Here is a 21,762-nt window from a genome sequence, read left to right as displayed (position 1 = left end):
TATAAATTTTTATTGAGAAGTTAATATTTTGTATTCAACAAATTGAACTTGTCATGTTTATATTATAGTCATGTTTCCACAGCACCAGGTACAGCAAAATCAACTTCAGCAGTAAATTCGAAATGCAGAAAGAGTTGCTGATAAGATTTTAAAGGAAGTCACACCAGCCAACTGATGGAAGTCATCTTATACTCTATGTGTTATGAGAGGCAAGTTATATTTCAAGTTTTAATACAGTGGCTCTTTTGCAGAGAGAAAAAATATTTCTATCTTGTGGGAACTTTATTCTAAATTAAAAATAATCATTTGGTGATCTAAAAGGCAGGAAAAAAGAAAATAAAGATCGAACTTTTAAAAAATCCCATGTTTATGATCAGCCAGCTAACTTTCCTGAAAAGCTTTACTTAATCTTTATTAGAAGAGAAGCAAAGGGAGCTTAGACACCAGTGTGAGTCTCAGAAAGGGAATGTTCTTGTACTTGATGTTGAGCTTGGGGGCCAAATAGCTTTGGGGGGCTCTGAAAGCAGGGGACACTGGGTGTGATTCTGATCTCAGACAGACCCCAGAGGAAAGGAAGTATGGATAGTACCCAGCATCCCTCAGAGCCCCTCAAATTCCCAGCATGGTCACAGCAGATAGCAGCACGCTGAGAATATGGAGGAAGTGTCAAGGCTCACCGAGTTCCCCACAGAGTTGTACTGCAGCAATGCAGTGACCTCAGGGTCTGCAAGGAGAGCGTGGAAGAAGCAAGGAGAGGTGTTGAAACTGAAGGAGACTTTCAGACAGGAACACACTTGTACTGGACCAACACTAAGGAAGAGATACAGGCTGAGGCTGCCAAGACAAGGTGAGCACCCACACCCCAGGCCTTGGGACTTTGTAAGGAAGATGATTAAATGAAATATTTCTGACTAGCAATCTGACTTAAGTTCACTTGTTCATAAAGTGCTCCCTTTATAAGAATGGTATACGTATATGAAAAGTTAATGGTACATAGGAATCAAGAAGGGGCAGAGATTTTTGTTTCCAGCAATGATGGTCTAGGTTATACACACCAACCTTTCTATGAAAAGAAATTTCAAAAATGCTGATTATAGTATAAAAGAATCTCATTAAAAATATCAAATAGCTGACAAAACAGTAAGAAACTGCTAGGCCAAAATCTGCAGGAAAGTAGGAGCCTAAGAGGTAAGCAAACCGTGGAAGCTTTTATTCGGATAGGGGCAGATGTGAACTGATTTTGACAGCCTCACAGGGGAGGGGAAACAAATCAGAGCCCAGAACCCACCCAAGTGGGGAGAATAAAAAAGCTTTTCTTGCATTAAGCTGAGGCTCCTAAGAGTCACACCCTATGAATAAGTATGAACCAGAATAAACCTACCTCCCACTCTGAGCGACTTGGGGGTGGGGTCTCTAATAAACTGTAGTCACACGCTGGCCCTCCTGTACAAAACTGCAACTCTTTACAACACTTGGGTGGTCTAAAAAACTTGAATGGTAATTTAGGTTAAAATGGTCCCAGACTAGTAATGCCGCCAGGCACCTGGCAGAAACAAAAGGGAATCCTCTGGGGAGAAAAAAAAAAAAGGCCATTCATCCTAAGCCACAAAGAATCCCTACAAGTAATATTTCAGTGGTAATGACAAATAGGCAAAAATAAGCAAGCACACAAAAACAGACAGATAAGAAGGGTAGGGGAGAAATATAAAAAAAAATGTAGATCCTGAAAGTAAATTCATTCTCTGATGAATTCTGTAGCCGTTTATGCAACAGATATTTACTGAGCACCTACTCTGCGCCAGGCTCTATGCCATTTCAGTTGTAATATGAACAAATCACTCAGGGTCTGAAAGGTTAGTTGAGCTGTCATTATTTTGTTTATTTAGCTTTAGTTTCTATTGCCCTGACTTCCGAACACAAGGACTGATGAGTGCCCATCACTATTTAGTGATAGATTTTGAAATAAATAGTAATCTCCAAGGACCAAGATTGACATCATTGATTCCTTTCCCAGATTCTCAGTCCCTACGGTTCCATGTTTGAGTTAAGCCTAATTATCTCCTAAGCAAACCACAGAGCCACATGCATTAACAGAAAAGTGATGAAAGGCAAAGAAAACTATCGCAGAAACACAAAATTCAGAGTTAACTACATTTATATTTAACTGTAAAAGTTCAGACAAATGATCTTGGAAGAATAGTATGAACTGGATATTTTAAGGTAGATCTGGAAACAGTTGAAATCACAGGAAGGGTGGAAAGAAGTTAGTCTGATATTTACTTATACATAGATTGCCTTTCTTGACCAAGATTTTTGGCAAAATCTTGCTATATTTAGGTTACTTTAGTGCATCTACACTAATTATAGTCCTTGTCTTCTATCTAGCTTTCATGATAAGAATTCAGATAATCATCTCTACATTTCTGCATTTGTTTGCTCTGATTAAATATTCTGGTGATTGTCACGCACTGAGCCTTTGGAACCATATGACCTATACTTTCCTATCCTAGCTTACCAAACCATGACAGTATGGTATAATAATAACAATAACAACGATAGCAATAATAATAATAACAGCTACTGCATATAGAATACTTGCTCTGGGCCTGGAACTGTGCAAGACAGGTTTTAGGAATTAATTTATTCTTCACAATTGTAAGGGGTAAGTCACTGTTACCCCCATTTTGTGCTTAAAGTTGGACAGACCTGAATTCAAATCCTGCCCTTCTTCTGGCATTTCTCCTCCCCTAGAGATGACGTTCAGTTTTCTGGGGTGAAGCCTGCTATGGGGATGTAATAAAACAGTGTGGCTGAGTGCATGGCCTCTAGTAAGTGCTTGTTTCGTATTCTTTCTAATGGTTACTCATCATGAAATTCATGTTTTACCTTAGGCAGCATGTTCAAATAGGTAGATAATCTCTTGCATTTATGAAGAATTTTATACTTTCAATACCCCTTCACTTTTCCCCAACCATTGGCTTGCTTAAGCCTTTGGAAAATAATTTAATACCTTAGTTGACTTTTTTAGATTTGTTATCTTCAGAACATAATAACATTGTCGGCCTTGAAAAATGCTAATCCAGGAAATGATGCAAGAAGAAAGGACCAGGCCTTTGCCTTTCTTTCCAGTCCTCTGGAGGCAGTCCACCTCTTTCCTTCTCCTAGGCATCTATGTGTGTGCGTAGTGTGTATGGGGGGTAGCCAGGGTTGGAGCTTAAGTCAAGGGTGGGAAGAAGAAATGTGACATGTAGCTATCCTAGGTTTCCATGGTAGGGATGCCTAGCACAAATGGAATGTGCTACCTTCCCTTATAAACATTTTTTTTTTCTCAAGCTTGCAAGAAAATCATCATATAGTCCCTTATTTCAACCAAAATGATGTACTTACTCTTCTTACAGTGGTCTGGATTAAAAGACTATATTCATCAGAGTGTGGCCAAAAAAAAAAAAAAAAAAAAACATTGGAAAAGATGTATTTACACCAGTATATCATCTGGCACACAGTAGAGGCTCAACAAATATTTGAAATTAGAGCAGTGTGTTCTCTGTTAATAATGAAGATAATAATGCAATGATTTCTCACTTCGAGGATAGCTTCCTAGAGCAGCAAGTTTCACTTGTCAATTGATTGGTTGAGAAGTCGCACAGGTGGATAGATTTTATTTTGGCCTCTGAAGTTTCAAAATACGTTTCAAATTAACATTTAAAGCTTTCATATACATTCACAACTGACTTGCATTACCTGACAGTATCTATCCGGCCATCTGGGAACCTGTGCTGGTGCCTGGATTATAATTGCGTTGGCTAAATAAAAAGTTCAGATGTCCTGTTAGCTATATCAGGTGTTAATTTAATCTTATACAGAACACACACACACACACACACACACACACACACACACACACACCAAACAAAAAATAGAAGGTTTAAAATGTGTGAATACAAAAAACAAATCTTCCGGCCCTCAAATTTCTTACTCTCTGAGAACTGTTCCCACAGTTTGTAAAGCCCTATTCTCAGACCCTCCACTTCATGGGCTCTTGTCGACTAGAGGCATGAAGGGGAAAGACCCCCTCCCCTTCATTAATGATACCTGAAAAAGCCCCTCATCATAACTGGGAAGGAATTCTTGATGCAAGCAGGGAGGAAGAATTAAAACTTTACTGACATCAAAAGGTACTAAGTGCCGCAGTTTGTCATTTAGAAGATACAATTAGGAATTTTGTAAAAATTATTCAAATTAAATAGGCCTAAAACACAAGTGATTTTCACTTGACAGTATTTTAAAATATGTTACAATACTGAGAGTCTTCCCACTTTAAAATCACTCCTATAAAAGGCACGTAGATCCTGACTGGCCATTCTCCCTTTTCAAACTGATATGACCTTCCTCCCCACTTTTCAGACTGGTCCAGTGTGGTCCCCTGAAACCACAGAGCCCCCACTCCCTTCTCCTGCTGCTCAAGCCCACACTTCTAGCCCCTACATGGCCCTTTCACTCTCCTTCCCCAATTCTTATTTTTTTTTCATCTCTCCCTGGCTCACCACAACACACCTCAAAAATATTTCAGGAATAATCGTTATATAATAATAATAATTATAGTAATAATACTATTGTATATTACTAATATATTACATTAATAATACATTACTAATAATAGCAATAAACATTCATTGAGCGCCTACAATGTGCCAAACACAAGTTTAACTATTTGAGAGAGGTCAACCCATTGTGTAACCACCATGATCATCTGAGGCTTGCAGTGTGGTAAAGATGAGTAAGTATTCAGCAGTCAGACTGATGGATGGGAGCGCAACAAGTTTTGCAAATCTGGCCACAAGGCTCTTTCTAACTCTTGCTGCCATATTTAAGGATGCAAAATTTATAGAAGCCCCTATTGCTAAGTGGAAAAGGAACTTCTGTCTTTGGCAGGCCCTCTATTTTCCATAAAGGGGACTGCTCAGATTAATTCTGGACACAACTCAAAACAGTTCCTTACTCCAAGTCAAGGAGTCTCCCATGAGGTGCTTGCCACCCAATATCAGTAGGGAGCTGAATTGCAGCTACAGTTAAATCCTGCCAGTGTAGAAATGCAATTTCCTCCAGTAAGTCTAGATAATTGCAGTTTCCCTCATGAAAGTCTGTCATTAAGTTCACTACAAGGAGGTTCAATGGACAAATTTCCAGTGACTGTCGCTGACGTGTACCCAGCGACCAGACCTAGCAAAACCAGAGTCAGTTCAGCCCGCCATCCGCTCGACTCGCGTGGAGAGCATACAGAAGAAAAAGCGGGTCTGGAAAAGCTCTTGGGGAAGAAGGGAAATTTTCCTATCTCTGGTCCTCTCTCTTGATTGGAACGCACTCTGCAAGCTCCAGAGGTCTATCCCGGGCGTGACCACTCCGAGGAGCGTCGGTTCCTAGGGGCGCGGGCGGAGCAGGACTGGCGGGCGAGGGCAGCCCCGGGAATCCCGGCCGAGCCTCGGGCTCCAGCTTCGCCTCCTCCGCGCCCTCCTCTCCTGCTCCCCGCGCCTTCGCCTCCGCGCCGGGGCTGCTCGCCTCCAGCCGCGGAGCGTGGGTTCCGAGTGCCCCGGGGGGTTCGGCGCCTCGCGGCCGGAGGGGAGGGGAAGGCAGGCGACTGGAAGCCTACCGTCTTCTGCTTCTTGACCCCCGACATGCTGGCTGGCTGCGGCGGTGCCCGGCGCGCTGAAACTTGGAGCCCGGCTCCTGGGAGCAGAGTCGCTCGGACGCACGGATGGCGGTGGCGGCGGCGGTGGCAGCGGCAGTAGCTACTGCGGGACTCCGGGGAAAGAGGTTTAAAAGGGCTCCGCAGACACGTCGCACTTCCCCTGACCAGCCCCCTTCTCCTACTCCTCCTCCCGCCGCGTTCCTCTCCGCCCCGTCGGTTCCGCCAGCAGCGCCCAACCCAGGGTACCCGGCCGCCGCCTGGGCGGGGTCCTACCCAGCTCCCTACTCGCTGAGGCAGCAGGGCCGGCCGGGGTCAGAGGCAGGACTTTGCAGCCCGCGGGCAGACTCGCCGGACGCGCGCGCAGCCGGGGGTCAAATTAGCCCTCTCCTTTCCAGCTCCCAGAGGATCCCAGAGCGCCCCCCACCTCCCATCCCACTCCATGCCTCTTCAAGGAAACCTTTCTTCCGCTGGGACTGGTCAAGGGCAAGGATACTTGAACCCGGCAGACTTGTCGGCAAGGTCCTCAGCAGGCACGGACGCCCAGCTCGCCTTCATTTACAGTGGTAACAGCGACGATTAATATTTACTGGCCCTCACTCAACACCCTGCTGAGCTTTTTCCTTAAGTCCTGGTGCCCTCCGCCCCACCTCGGGGTCCTACATTCTCTTTATTTTACAAATGAGGCTTTCAGATTTTCTCAAGGTTATGTTCCAAGTATGAGGATTCAAAGCGAGCTTTTCAGCCTCGACAGTGCAGACTTTTTAAGCCAGTATCATCATCTGTGATGATAAAATCGCGAGGCGTTGCTTGCTTGCGCATTAAGTGCCAGGCACGGTGCTAAGGGGGCTTATATGCATTCACTCCCTTGGCGTTCATGATACAGATGGGCCAGCTGAGGCACTGCGCCTTCTCACCAAGCCAGCTAAGCATGGCCAGCTCCAGAAAAATGGCCAGTGGTAGCCCAGCGACTTGTTTCAGTCCATCCCCCAAAGTATTCCTATAGTGATTGTTTGTGTTCAGCAACTAGGACGGGCCCTGTGGGAAAAGAGTAAAAGGAGGCCCAACTTGAGAAGGCTTAACAATAGACCTCACTGCTCTAAGGTTTTATCAGAAGAAAGCCCCAGGCTACTCTCTTAAAGAACCCAAAGTCTGGGACCAGCTGAGGTAAGGAGTAGAGAATCTATGATTAGTGACGAGTACCTTGTGAGAAATCACTGGGTCTCATACCCCTTTGTACCTTAACTCCTTACAAAATGCCACAAACCGAGCAATAGGGCAGCATGGGCAAAAGAACGTAAAGATGAACAAAGGCTGCACTGCTCATTCCCACTTCGGTCTTCTTTCTGTGAAAGGGCTGGAGACGTGGTACTCTAAGCAGGGTGAGTGAGCTTTTCTTTCATACCTAATTGTATTTCTAGATGACTGCCAGGTTTCCAGACAGACCCCTGAATCTCTGAGTATTCATTGACTGTTCTTCTCCATGTATATTTACTTTCTTACTCATTTTGAGTAAGCTGCTATCACCCCCTTCAACTGCGAGCAGCTAGAGGGCAAATACTGGGTTCGAGTTTCTGTATTGCACACAAACTAGTACATTTTGAGTTTAAATAGTAATAGCCTATTCTAATCTCATTGGAAAAATCCTTTTGTATTGGTTCTGACCATATCTTGGACCCTGCTGGATCCTGCCCTAAGAGAAAAGGTAAATTAAGTACGGATGGAGAAATAGCCATTTGAATAATTATTGTATTTTTTTTCATATTGCCTTTAAAAACAAACAAAAATGCTGTGCTCTTGAAACAGAAAGAAGGTAAAGACAAATCCCTAGTGCTGCTTCCCTGTATTTTACAGATGGCAATGTAAAACTGGGGCTGATAGAAGGGAGGCCATTTGACCCTTGTCACTAGTTGGGCAAAGTGAGACTCAAACCCAGGTCAGCTGATTCCCTAAATGCTCTGGCCCCTGAATCACTCAGTCTCTAGGTTAACTATTTCAAGACCCTATGATAATTGTTAACTAGATTGTTTATTTTGTTTTAGATTTCAATAATTCTCAACCAGTGCTTTGGAACAGATTTTCTTCTTCTACTTCCAAACACGAGAAATAGGAGGCCTCAGCTCTCTTGGACCTAAGCTGCAATGTTTAAGATCCTTAAACATCACAGATCATCAGTTAATTGTAATTCCACATAGCAACTCACTTAAAAGTAAAATAATTATTATCTCCTCCCCTCCCCCACCAGGTCTTTCTTTTAAAGGTAACGTCTTAAATTCTTTTTCATCTCACTACCCTCTTACTCCTAAGAGACAACATGCCTTCTGAAAAGCTGGAGCAACTAGCAGCTTTGTTTCCGGAGTCCATGATTCCAGTACATCAGAACTAGGAGGAGACTCATTCAGGGGAAGGGAGGAAGGGTTGAGGTCTGTCCTTTCATGTGGATACACACACTCTCCATAACTTTTTCCACAGTGTTCCTTCTAAGACTCCACTATGAGACATGGTGGCCTGCATTGTACCAATTTACAATCTTTGATGCTACTCACAACATTTTCATGAAAGTTTTTGTTTCTTCTTATTTTCTTCTAGGAATTGACTGGGCTTTAATAATGAGGTGGTTATTACTACTTGGTCCATTTATTGCATAGAAAAAATGGAACAGTCAGGTCCCCCAAGTAAACAAGGGAAACACATATACAAAGAATGCCAGTGTTAGTGAGATGTTATGCAGCTCATTTTAGGGGGTCTAACTTGGAGGCACCTCCCTTGGTGGACCATTTCAAAGAAATGCAGCTACATCGCCCCCTAATGGCTGTGATGCATAAGAGACCTGATTGTTGGAAACCCCTTGTATAAAAATATGTGCTGCAGTTAGTTCCCTAGGGTCACGGAGCCAGTAGAGAAAGTCTGCTAGGATCCAAATACTCTTCCCAGGCACAGATACTACCAAGACAAGCAAGATGTGGTCCCTATCTTCAAGAAACTCCAATCTAGTGAAGGAAACACAGACTCTGTCCCCGCCCCACCCCCAACCATTTCAATATCAATACATGACTGGGATAGGCAAAGATGACACATGAATGCCTTAGACATTTCATTTTGACTTAAACAATTTACTTCACTAATATTTGTTGTAAGGCTAGTGGCGTCTGTTGTGGTATAGGTATGCTGATAGGAGTTCCAAAAATCAATCTCATAAAGCATCTTCGACAACTTCCAGTTTGGGATTTTATAAAGTGGAGTTAAAAATTAAGGGCACTTAAACCATCCGAGAGGAGAGTCCTTCAATAGTTTTACATATGCCTTCCCTCTCTTTGTCTGTTCTCTTGCCTACACCTAATTCAACTGTACAATTTTCAGTAGCTTACCTTTCCAAAGCATCCATCTGTTCTCATAGGAAACACAGCTCTTTTTCATTCACAAGTGATTTACTTAAGTCACATGTAACTAAATGACTTAGTTACACTAACAGGCACAACTGGCATAAATAAGTACAACTGGCATAAATAGGGAACAGACACAGTGGATCCTAGGAAGAGTCACCCGCCCCTAGTGGGGGTGCAGAAATGTGTGGGCATTCCAGTGCGCCCTAATCTCAAAGGACATTCAGTTTTCTGTGGGCATTGGTCATTATCTTTTCCAGAAGTGAAGAGCGTGGATTAAACTGGCCAGTCAATTAAAATAAACCATATTGTGGGAGCACAGAGGCAGGACATCCAGTTCAACTTTGGAAGGAGAGGGAATGGAAAGAGATGTCAGATTTTCTTGGGGAAGATGATACAAACTGTAAATTGAAAGAAGGGTAAGGTTTTGCCAGCTCTTCCTTCCCCAAAGTGGGGGTATGAGTACATTTGAAAATTTAAAGGCAGAGAGATGCATGAAATAACCAGGTATGTTCAGAAAATTATAAGCATCTGTATCACGGAACTTAGGAGATATAATAGAAGAATGAGAAAGGTTGTAATAGAGGACGTGCCATGTACAATCAGCAACGTGATTTGGCATGCTTCCTTCACGTTCATAGGAGTGCATTTAGCCATATGGCTGGCCTTCCATTTTTTCATTAGTCATTATGGGACTTCTTGTGTCCAAGGATGAGAAGCCACTGTTCTGATGTGTCCTTGGTCTGGTGATGGAGACGGATATGTACATAAATAATTTCAAGGGAATGTGATAAATGCTGGAATAAATGGATATTCAAAGTAATAGGGAAAATACTCAAAAAACAGCAGTGACTGCTGGACTATGAGGAAATTCCCATGGGTGGTGCTAATTTAACCCGAGTTTCAATGGTAAAACAAAGCTAGATAGAAGGTGATCTGTCCATACGGTATATAGCCCAGGCTGTCTGGCCTGTCGTTCCTAGCTACATGAAGCATTCACTCCCTCCCTACCCGGCCATTCCCTGTTCCTCCAGCCTGAAATGTCCCAGCCTATCACTAAAGACCCAAGTAGAGCAGAGAAAAGCTGCTGACAGCCAGACTGCACAGCAACACTGACCGTCACCCAAAGCCTGCCCGCAGAGTACTTACACTCATGGTCAGTGTAAGCCAGAGGAAAAGCTCACACTCTCAGCTGAAAGTCATCCTCTTCTGCCATTTTCTTGGTGGAATCCTATCCAAAGTTGTGGTTTATCTTTGTATTAGATTAAAAAGAAGTAAAATTATTAGCATATTGAGCATATTATGCAAAATAGAAACGATTAGTATATTTAGGAAAATTCACTCCAAAATTCAACAAACCTCAGTGAAAACAAGTTACATTTGTCAAATGTCAGGCAAGTCAGTTACTTCAGCCAATTATATGGCTGAATTTTCAGCCTTCAACAGGTTCTTTTAAAAGTTTAGCAAGGTGGAAGATAACTTAATCCATGTCATTTAGAGGCTTTAAATTATTAGAAAAATATCCAACTAAACTTAGATTTTTAAGATATTTTACAGGAAGGAGAGAAGGAAGAAGGAAAGAAAGAAGTGGAAATTGTGATACTGTGGTATAGTTGAGAAAATATCACAAAACATATATTCAGAGGAATTGGAGTTATGATTAGAGAAATTTGTCTTTAATATGGGAGAACAGAAACATTCCATTCTGAAATAACTTATACGAGAAATGTGGTGATATAATAAATTGATATTATAATTACTAGAGAATATCGTAGATACCATAAATAAATAGTAAATTTACAAAGAGTTGAAATATAATCTGTTGTGCATAATTTAACTTATTAGTAGGTCCCAAACCTTTTTGAAGGAGATTTTTACAAATTCGGGCGGTAACATCATGGAATAATAAGCAGTAAAAAAAATCGATATAATACCAATCTCTTTCTTTCTCTCTCCATCTCTTTTAGATAAAAGTATAAAATCCGTAATAGCCTCTAACTTATGGGCCTCAGACATCCTGAAAATATTATAAGAGAGTGTTTATGGATACTAAGCATTTTCTGAAAAAATAATAGTTCTACAAACTTGTTATTTTTCAAATGTATTTAGATGCAACAGTAAAGAATAAAATATATATTCATTTAAGATGTTATCAAATTCATTTCCTGATCTTCATATAATATTTTCAATCATCAAATCCTAAAACTACAACTACAGTCACAGGGATAATCTTAGTCTCCTAAAGATTAATGAGTCAATAATCCCATTATAATAAAATCATAAGTATTAGCCAAAATTGTTATATGCACTGGAAAAACAAACTTATGCTTGAACCTAGAAATTCACCTATTTTTAAAATACTGTCTTTATTTGAAAACCCCCATGCACTTTTTTTCTTCACTTTCGGTTTAGAAAGACAATTCTGCTCTAGACAGGGGAAGTTTTTTGGAAGACTCAAAGGTTCTCAAACTTCACTGTATATTATAAACATCTGAAGAGTGACACACCTGGCCAATTAAATAAAAATCTGGGTGTGAATCTCAGGAGTTTCCAACTCTGACTAATCATTAAAATCACACTGGAAGCTTTAAAAAAAAATTTCAGATGCCTGGGCTTCCCCCGTCCCTTTCGATTTATAGATCTACTTTGCAGCCAGGCGGAGAACCTGTTCTAGCTCACTGGCTCTCCCACTCCACTGTGCACAAAATCCCCTGGGGTGCTTGTAAAAACACATTCCTGAATCCCTTGAAATTCCTCTGTGAGATCACTTAGTTCTAATTCTAGCTGAGGGTGTTTAATTAGTCCTTGGTGTTTTTTCTCCCAGATGCTTTTTAAATTATTATTAAAAATTATTAGGGTGATAGTAACAAAGTCACATAAGTTTCAAGTGTACCATTGAACGGCATGTCGTATATATATTGCATTGTGTGTTCACCACTCAGTTAAATTTCAAATTTCCTTCCATCACCAAATAATTGACCCTTTTTACCCCTATTTACCTCCTCTCTCCCCCTTTAGTCTGATAACCACTAATCCACTATCTATGTCCATGAGTCTCTGTTTGTCGTGTTTGTTTGTCGCTCTCAGTTTTATATCCCACATGAGTGATATCATGTGGTTTTCAACTTTTCCTGTTTGATTTATTTTGTTTAGTTAGTATGATTATCTCAAGATCCATTCACGTTGTCGCAAATGACGGTATTTCATCTTTTCTTATGGCTGGGTAATAGTCCATTGTATATATGTACCGCCGCTTCTTTATCCAATCTCCTATCATAGGACACTTCAGTTGTTTCCATGTCTTGGCCATAGTGAATAATGCTACTGTGAACATCAGGGTACAAATATCTTTGCAGATAAATGTGTTCAGGTTTTGGAGGTAAATACCCAGAAGAGGGATTGCTAGGTCATGTGGTAATTCAATTTTTGGTTTATTTGGAATTCTTTCTTTTTCTCTAAAGCTTTTAGGCTTTAAATCCAGAAGACTCTAATTATATTTTCTAGTTTGCATCCTGAGCCAAGAATGGGCTTGAAGATGAGGATGGGGAATTATTATGTGTAAAAATCAGTTAATACTTTAAAAATATTGCCCTACCATACCGTTTTTTTCCTAACATTATTTATTGAATAATTTATCCATCCTTCTATTGATCCATGGTGCTTACTCCATGATGTTAAGTGGCAGGGATCTCCCTTAGGAATTGTTAGTAATCTTTATAACTTCTCCGCAGGGAGCACTTATGAGAAGCAGCTCAATTATAAATTATAACTTGGAACTTTTTTGCCCATTTGTTCTTCCAGACTATTTACTGAATTATTTTATTAAGCTCCATGCCTTGCCTCCTAAAATCATATAGGGCTTCTATTAAATTATTAATAAATAAATTATATATATTAATTTTGGAAGAATTGATATAACATTCAAGTTTTCTTCTCTAGCACATGGTATCTTTATGCAGTTTTCTTGAATCTCATCCATGCACTAAAGTGATTGCTATAGAATTATAAATGAAATTTTCCATCATACTCCTCTTATATCATTCTTGTTTTGGAAGAATGCTGTGGATTATATTTACTTATAGTATATTTGATTAACTTTTAAAACTCAGTTATTCACTTAAGATAATAAAACCACATTCTTCCCCCCACCTCTACCCCCATCAAATGTAATTCAGATTTGAGAACCAGTGACTGAGGAATGGAATCAGAGACTGGTTGCGGGGTCCTTCTGAGTGAAGGGCAAGTTGCTTCCAAGAGTGGTCAGCCTGCATAGGGCTCTTACTTGAAAATGATTTTTTACTAGCTCTCGGATCTATGACACAAGGGTGGGCCAGCTCCATGAAATAGTGGTATACAGGACACAACAAAAGATTCCTAAGGTTGGAGTCAAAAGGTATAGATTCACATCTTTGTCCTGCAGTTCCCTTCTTCTGTACCTTAGGGGTAGGCATGGGGTGCAGGCTGAGTACAGCCCCAAAGCAGCCCCTGACCACTCAAGTCTTTTTTCCAGAATTTTTCTGTTAGAGCTGTGGGAGACCTTTCCCTTCTCAGTTAGGAAGTGTCAGCACTGTATATAAACCCAGAGAGGCTGGTGGCCACCTCTCCTCCCATGTGGAGATTAAGAGAATTTTACAAAAAGTTGGGGAGGAGACCTGTTGTTATCAGATTCTTAGTCTCTTATTTCAAGTTTCCCAGAAACTCAGCTTCCTAGGGCTCTTCCTGTGATCTTGAGTTACCCCAATAACCTTCCAGCAAATACACCTGCTCACTTTGACTAAGATAATTTGACTTAGGTGGCTTCTATTTCAACCATAATAGGCCTGACTTATTTAATAACCACTGTGAAAACTGCATGAAAGGATATATGTGAACTTGCCAGCATGGTATCGAGCAATGCTCAGTAATCTACTGAACTGAATTGAATCAAGCATGATAATTTAGAATTTTATATTTATGAGAGTTCAGGATTTCAAGATTAATGGAAAGTTTTTACTATAATATCTAGACTTATTTCACACCTTTAACTGTATACAATAGAAATGACTTGAATTCCACCAAAATTTAAAGGTGCTCCAAAATTTGGAAAATTTATGAAATTTTCAGTTGATCCCACAAGAAGCTTTCCACTAGCTTCAGAGTTGCCAATTATTGTGGCCTATATTATTTATTGTAGTTTATGTTAAACAACAATTTATTGTAGAGCTAAGCTTTCTTTAAGATATGGTTTTAATGATATTCCATGTGAAATGTTTCTGTTTCTTCTAACTTTGCCTCAGTTCTGCTCATTTTATTTTATTTTATTACAAATGACATCCGTTTCCTCTGCACATGCTCCATCTGACATCACAATAATTTACATCCAATATTTAATTAGGTTGTGAACTAGATTGTTAGTGATGACTTCTATAGAATTGTTCTATTCTGCAAAAATAATGAGAATATGTCATAGATTATTTTCTTTTTACCTTTAAAGAGGAACATATGCCCTTCATCCACCAAGAACGTTGGACACAGAGCTCTTGTTTCTGCATAATATCCAAAATTCATTTCTTCAGCACAAGAGGGTCCATGTTAACTGCTAATGAAATTCTGATTTCTAGTCATCATGGCCAGAAAAGACTTATCTCTCAAACAGAGAAATTATATTTATTTAATCTGTAGCCATCCATGACCTCTAAAGTTAGTGTAGGACTGACCTTGAATAAACTCTGCTCTGAGAAATGTATGCTCAATGTCCCCCTTCAGCTTCAAGTTCCAACTCTAGTTTATGAAGTTCAGGGTGATGGCCTAATGGGAAGTCAAGGACTGGTTCTCCCAATCGGCCACCAAAATGAGATCAATAATGGATTATGGGGCTCAAAGTATGACTTCATCTAAGGAATTCTTGATTTCCATAGACAAAGGCCTGGGGGCTGCTTTGGTGCTTTCAGGAACCACTCAAAGACTAACCTCAGAAAGTTTCCAATTTACTAATAGATTCTATGCCACATTTTACTTATTATCCAGTTGTTTAGACCTGTGAATGGTTTTGAATAGATACAATGCTATACACTGTGTCAGGGTTTGTAGACAAGGCCTGTTCTCACCATTCCCCAGGAGAAAATCTATTTCATCAATGAAACACAGAAATTTGGTACATATGCAATTTTAAAACAGAAGAAAATACTTTCATATAATGAATAAAAATTTTAACAACCCTTCAATTCAGAAATCACTTTTTTCTTAATTTTAATGCTAAGGTTTGAAGAAAAGAGGATTAATTAGTGAAAATGAAGTAGCTAGTAAACTGCAACAAATCTGAAGGCCTTTTTGTGCATTTTGAAGGATTTTAAAAGTTGGTGGTTCTTTATTCTAATTTCATGTTTTGTTTTGTTTTCCTTTGTTTTGTTTTGTTTTGTTGTGTTGTGTTTTGTTTTGGTTTGGTTTAATCAAAAGTGTATCACCAAACAATAGTAAGATACCACTTCATATTGCAAGGGCGTTAATAAAAAAAATCACAAGTGTTGGCAAGGAGATGGGGTAATTGGAACTCTCTCTCGTTGCTGATGTGATTGTGAAAACATGTAGCCACTTTGAAAAACGGTTTAGCATTTCCTCAAATGGTTAGTATGTGACCTGGCAATTCCTCTCATTGGTGTATACCCAAGAAAAATGAAAATAAATGTCCACACAAAAACTTGTACCTGAATGTTCATAGCAACATTACTCATAACAGCCAAAAAACACAAATAATCCAAATGTCCATTAACTGATGAAAAGATAAATAAAATGTGTTATATCTATATAATGGAACATTATTTAACTACAAAAAGAATGAAGTAATGATACCTGCTACAGCGTGGATGAACCTTCAAAATATAATGCTAAGTGAAAGAAGCCAATTATAAAAAACATATTGTATGATTAAATTTATATGAAATGTCCAGAATAGACAAGCCCATAGAGACAGAAAGCTAATGATTTCCAGGGGAAGAGGGGAATGGGAGTGACTGCTAATGGGTATGGGGTTTCTTTGTGAAGCAATGAAAATATCCTAAAATTAGGTAGCAGTGATTACTATAGAACTCTATGATTATACTAACATTGAATTGTGCATCTGATGGAATAAAAATTATATCTCAACAAAGCTTTTATTTTAAAAAAGGCATATCACCATACACTTACCATATGATTCAGCAATACCACTCCCAAGGTTTTATATAAGAAATTAAAACTTATGTTCACAGACAAAAAAATTGTACATGAATGTTTATAGCATTTTTATTTATAATCACCCAAAACTGGAAATAATCTAGGTAATTTTCAACTGGTGAATGGATACAATGGGATAGTATTCAGCAATAAAAAGGAAGAAACTATTGATTCATACAACAACATGGGAGAATCTCAAAAGCATTTTTCTAACTGAAAAAAACCTGACCTAAAAGGCTATACATGTATGATTTCACTTATATGACATTTTGAAAAAGGCAAAACTAAGGGGATCTAAAATAGATCAGTGGTTGTCAGGGGTTGAAGTTTGGAGAAGAGCTTGATTTCTAAAGAGCAGCATAAGGGCATCGGGGGGCAATGGAACTGTTCTGATTGTTCTGTATCATGACCATGGAGGTAGGTACCTGCCTATGCATTTGTCAAACCTACAGAACTGTATACTATAAACAGTAAATTTTACTGAATGTAAACTTTTAAAAATAGCAGTATGTGGATGGAGGACCCAAAATGGAATACACATGATAAAAAATAAACATAAGTGTACTACGAATGAATAAAATGACCATCCTGAAGAGGGTGATAGAGAAAAGGACTAACCTGTTATGTTAGAAAACAGTATTTTTACTGCCTACTGTAAGGCTAAAGATAAAAAGGACTAAATACAAATACTGTACTCCCTTAGTAAATTTGTTTCACATAGGGATACAGGTTAGCAGTTCTGAAACTATTTTATTTGTATATGAGATTTGAACAAATAGGTAAATATGTTGCAGACAAAGGGAACCAGCTTTTTCACTGTCAGTGACAAAAACTTACACATGAGGAGGGAGAAAGCTAGAATGAGCCTGGTGTTATTGAGTTGGAAATAGATATCGGTATGAACTCACAGTTTTTAATACACATACATATAGATAGATATAGAAATACAGATGTGTATATATGAATGTGTTGATATACATGTCTGTATTTCCTAGCTGTGTCCACTGAGAGAGTCTAAGAAGTCAATGTGGAAACTTTGGATCTGACACACCCGGAACTAGATCTTCCCATCGGATTGCTGTGAAGAGAGCCAGGCAACTGCTCCAAATTTGGAGAAGGCAGAAATTTAAATATGAGACACAGAAGAGGAACTCAGTACTGGCCACAGAAGCTGAAAGATGACGAACCCAGAAAAGCCATTAATCAGTTGTCATGAGACAATGGAATCCATGAGTAAGCAGAGCTTTGAGGTAAAGGGGAGAGGCGTGGACACTATAGCAGCAGACACCTAGAAAAACTGCCGCAAGAATGTTGGATTCCCTGGAGCAGGGAGCGAGGGACACCTGGTGCTGAGCTAGCAGAGCTGCTGGGACCCAAAGCCCTACCGTGTCCCTCTCAAAGGGATCCAAGGAGACTTCTCCATCAGCCAGCAGCCTCCTCAGACCAGACACTCTGGTATGTCAGCAAGATGTCCTTTCACGTCGGCCCCAGAAAACACTAATCAGCAGCTTGGGAAGCTGTCTGCTCACCGTCATTGTCGTTTCTGTGGCATAGTACCAGGAGACTTTGCCTGGCTCAGGCTCTCCCTAGGCTCTAGGCTGGAGCAGCTTCTGAAATAAGACGTGAGAGTTTGTGCAATGAACTGAGCGTCTTGGAACCTCTCTGCCCACATCTCTCAGTACCACTAAAACTTCAGAACTTTCCTCAGGAAAGCAACTATTGTTGCCTTTAGCTTCCTGCCGTGTCCTGTGCAAACTTGGGAATGAATGTGTGTAAACTGAGGCCTATGCCTTCAAGCAGGAGGTCACAATTTATAAGTAATATCAAATATTCATACTCTCTATTGTAAATTCCATAGAACCATTTGATTCTCACAGAACGATTTTTTTTTTTTTTTTTGCCAATTCTTGAATTCATAGCCAATTTATGGGGATAATTCAAGCACAGGATCACATCCTAATCTAACTTTTTCCCAATAAACTTATTATCATTAGATCTGATATGTGATCTGCTAGTAAACTATTCCTTAACCTCATACAAATTATATTAATTAAAGTGAAGCCTCTTTCAGCTTTAGCACTATGTATGCCAGAATTTCACTTGTTCATCAATGACCCAAGCAACTTCTTTGCTGAATAATAGCTTTTGAATAGCGGTAGATTTTCCCTTCCCTCTCTTCTTCTCCCCTCCCCGTCCATGCTGTCCTTCCTTCCTTCCTTCCTTCCTTCCTTCCTTCCTTCCTTCCTTCCTTCCTTCCTTCCTTCTTTCCTTCCTTTTCTTTTCTCTCTCTCTTTCTTTGGTACTATTCGCATGGTAACAGCCACAGACAGGATTTATTTTAAGTTTAATCTTCATTATTAACATTTTCCCCATTACTGTCTTAAATCTAGATCAGCAAAGTATGGTCTACATATTTTTGTATGGCCCAAGCTGGGAATGGTTTTTATATTTTTAAATAGTTGAAAATAATCAAAAGAAGAATAATATTTATCATGTGAAAATTATATGAAAATCCAATTGTGGTATACATAAATAAGGTTTTGTTGGAGCCCTGCCACTGTTATTCCTCCGTGCATTATTTAGGGCTACTTTTGCACTATGATGGCAGAGTTGAGTAGTTGCAACAGAGACTATATGGCCTACAAAACCTAAAATATTTATTCTCTGGCACTTAATAGAAAAAGACTCCTGATTTCCGTTCTGGACAATCAACAAAAAAGTAAAACAAGCCTTGATTTGTAACATTTGCCTATTTCTAAGTGCAAACAGGCCCACCAGCCTCAGCCGGGCTTCCAGCCTGGGTCTGTGTTCCTGTCTTCAGTCCATCTGTCACTCCAGGGTGGCTTGAAATTAACATATTACAGTTCTAAAGGGAGGCCTGATGTGGCCCCCTCTCTTCCCCTCAGGGCACTCTAGTAACCATTAGCAATGTATCAGCTCATGTATCTCCCATGCATGAAATTAGCAACAAGTTACTCTTCTTTGCCTATTGGGCAAGCCCTTAACTCAGTTCTAGCTACACCCTTGTGCCTTTAATATTATCCTCATGGTCATTTCAGAAGAACAACCAGTTTTTCTCTTTTTTGAAATATATTTTTATTAAATTTATTGGGGTGACATTGGTTAATAAAATTATATTGGTTTCAAGTGTAATTCCGTAACACATCACCTGTATATTGCATTGTGTGTTCACCACCCAAAGTCAAATCTCTTTCCATCATCATGTATTTACCCTTTACCCTGTCTACCCTCCCCAATACTGCCTTTTCCTCTGGTACTCACCATACTGCTGTCCGTGTCTATGAGTTTCTGTTTGCTTGTCTTGTTTGTTCATTTGTTGCTTTCTGTTTTACATCCTACATATGAGTGAAATCATATGGTTGTTAAGTTTTTCATCTGACTTATTTTGCTTAGCATGATAATCTCAAGATCCATCCATGTTGTCACAAATAATGGCATTTCATCTTTTCTGAGTAGTATTCCGTTGAATATATGTATCACATCTTCTTTACCCAGTCATCTATCAAAAGACAATTTGATTGTTTCCATGTCTTGGACACTGTGAATAATACTGTAATGAACATAGGGGTACATATATCTTTGTAAAGAAATGTTTTCAAATTTTTCCGGTAGATACCCAGAGGAGGGATTGCTGGGTTATGTGGTAATTCTATTCTTAATTTTTTGAGGACCCTCCATACTGTTCCCATAGTGGCTGTACCAATCTACATCCTACCAGCAGTGTATGAGGGTTCCTTTTTTTCCCTATGACCTCTCCAAGACTTGTTATTACTTGTCTTGTCGATAATAGCCTTTTGAACAGGTGTGAGGTGATATCTCATCATGGTTTTTAAAAATTATTATTATTAGTTTCAAGTATACAGTACATTGGTTAGACATTTATACAGTTTATAAAATGATCTCCCTAATTGTTCTTTCTTTCCTCTGGCTCAACGCCTATCTATTACAGTAAAACTAACTGTATTCCGTGTGCCATGCTCCCCATCCCTATGACCATCTGTCAACTACTAATTTGTACTTCTTTAAACTTTCACCCCTTTCATATGTGGTTTTGATTTCCATTTCCTTAATAGCTAGTGAAATTGAGCATCTTCTCATATATCTGTCAGCCATTTGTATGTTTTCTTGGGAGAAATATCTGTTCAGGTCATCTGTCCATTTTTTAAATGGATTGTTTGTTTTGTTGTTGTTGAGTTGTATGAGTTCTTTATATATATTGGATATTAATCTCTTATCAGAGATGCTGTTTGCAAATATCTTCTCCCATGCAGTCAGTTGCCTTTTTGTTTTATTGGTGATTTCTTTTATGTAGAAACTTTTTAGTTTGATACAGTTCCATTCATTTTCTGTGCTTTTACTTCCCTTGCCTTTGGGTTCAAATTCATAAAATTCTCTCTAAGACCAAGGTCCATAAGTGTAGTATCTATGTTTTCTTCTACTTATTTTATTGTTTTAGGTCTTATATTTAGATCTTTGACCCATATAGAGTTAACTTTTGTGTATGGTGTCAAAGATAAAGCAGTCTAGTTTCATAATTTTGTAGATGGCTTTCCAGTTTTCCCAGCACCATTTATTGAAAAGGCTTTCTTTTCTCCATTGCATATTTTTGGCTTTTTTGTTGAAAATAATTTGCCCATATGTATGTGGGTTTATTTCTGAGCTCTCGATTCTGTTTCCTTTGTCTGTGTGGCTGTTTTTCTGCCAATACCATGCTGTTTTGATTATTGTTGCTTTAGAGTATAATTTGACGTCAGGTAGTGTGATACCTCTGTCTTTGTTCTTTTTTCTCAGGATTGCTTTGGCTATTTGGAGTCCTTTGTGGTTACATACAAATATGATTATTTTTTCTATGTTTCTTTAAAAAATGTCATTGGGATTTTGATGGGGATTGCATTAAATCTCTTTATTGCTTTGGGCAAGATGACCATTTTAACTGTATTGATTCTTCCAATCCACGAACATGGAATATGTTTCCATTTCTTTGCATCTTCTTCAATTTCTTTTAATAATGTGTTATAGTTTTCAGTGTATAGGTCCTTCATATCTTTTGTTAAGTTTATTCCTAGGTATTTTATTATTTTTGTTGTTATTACAAAAGGGATTTTTAAAATTTCTTTTGTGAAATTTCATTGTTAGCATGTAGGAGTACAATGGATTTTTGCACACTGATTTCTCATACTGCAACTTTACTGTATTTTTTTTATTGTTTATAATAGTTTTTTGGTGGTGTCTTTAGAGTTTTGTCTATAAAGAATCATGTTATCTGCAAAATGTGCCAAGTTGGTTCTTCATTTCCAATTTGAATGCCTTTTATTTTTTTCTCTTGCTCGATAGCCTTAGCTAAGATTTCCAGTACTATATTGAATAACAGACATCCTTGTCTTGTTCTTTATCTTAGAGGAAAAGCTTTTAGTTTTTCACCATTGAGTATGATATTAGCTGAGGATTTGTCATATATAGCCTTTAGTACACAACCAGGTTTTT

General features: G+C 39.0%; 2 protein-coding genes across 5 annotated transcripts in view; one reads left to right on the top strand and one right to left on the bottom strand.

Moving 5' to 3' along the window:
* Window positions 1-5,961, bottom strand: part of PAPSS2 (3'-phosphoadenosine 5'-phosphosulfate synthase 2) — a 60,573-nt gene extending 54,612 nt beyond the window's left edge. The window contains exon 1 of one of the 3 annotated variants that reach the window (XM_016128232.2): window positions 5,648-5,961. In XM_016128232.2, coding sequence (XP_015983718.1) covers window positions 5,648-5,674 — 27 coding nt within the window. In that variant the 5' untranslated portion in view covers window positions 5,675-5,961. The remainder of the gene's footprint in view (window positions 1-5,647) is intronic. The other 2 variants (XM_036223907.1, XM_016128231.2) reach the window with 2 other exon arrangements.
* Window positions 5,751-17,878, top strand: LOC107501765 (ESX-1 secretion-associated protein EspI-like). 2 transcript variants are annotated; one of them, XR_004951671.1, is made up of 2 exons: window positions 5,751-7,065; window positions 17,253-17,878. XR_004951671.1 is itself a non-coding variant. In XM_016128234.2 (2 exons), exons 1-2 carry the CDS (start codon window positions 5,753-5,755, stop codon window positions 17,263-17,265), a joined length of 510 nt encoding a protein of 169 aa, XP_015983720.2. In that variant the 5' UTR covers window positions 5,751-5,752; the 3' UTR covers window positions 17,266-17,878. The 2 variants fall into 2 exon arrangements, 1 of the variants encoding a protein (XP_015983720.2); XM_016128234.2 differs by having other exon boundaries at window positions 5,751-6,249.
* The last annotated feature ends 3,884 nt before the right edge of the window (window positions 17,879-21,762 follow it).

Source organism: Rousettus aegyptiacus, unplaced genomic scaffold, assembly GCF_014176215.1.
Source record: "Rousettus aegyptiacus isolate mRouAeg1 unplaced genomic scaffold, mRouAeg1.p scaffold_m13_p_6, whole genome shotgun sequence".
Classification (NCBI taxonomy): Eukaryota; Metazoa; Chordata; class Mammalia; order Chiroptera; family Pteropodidae; genus Rousettus; species Rousettus aegyptiacus.
Note: the sequence above shows the minus strand (reverse complement) of the source record. Positions and strands in the feature narration are given on the sequence as shown.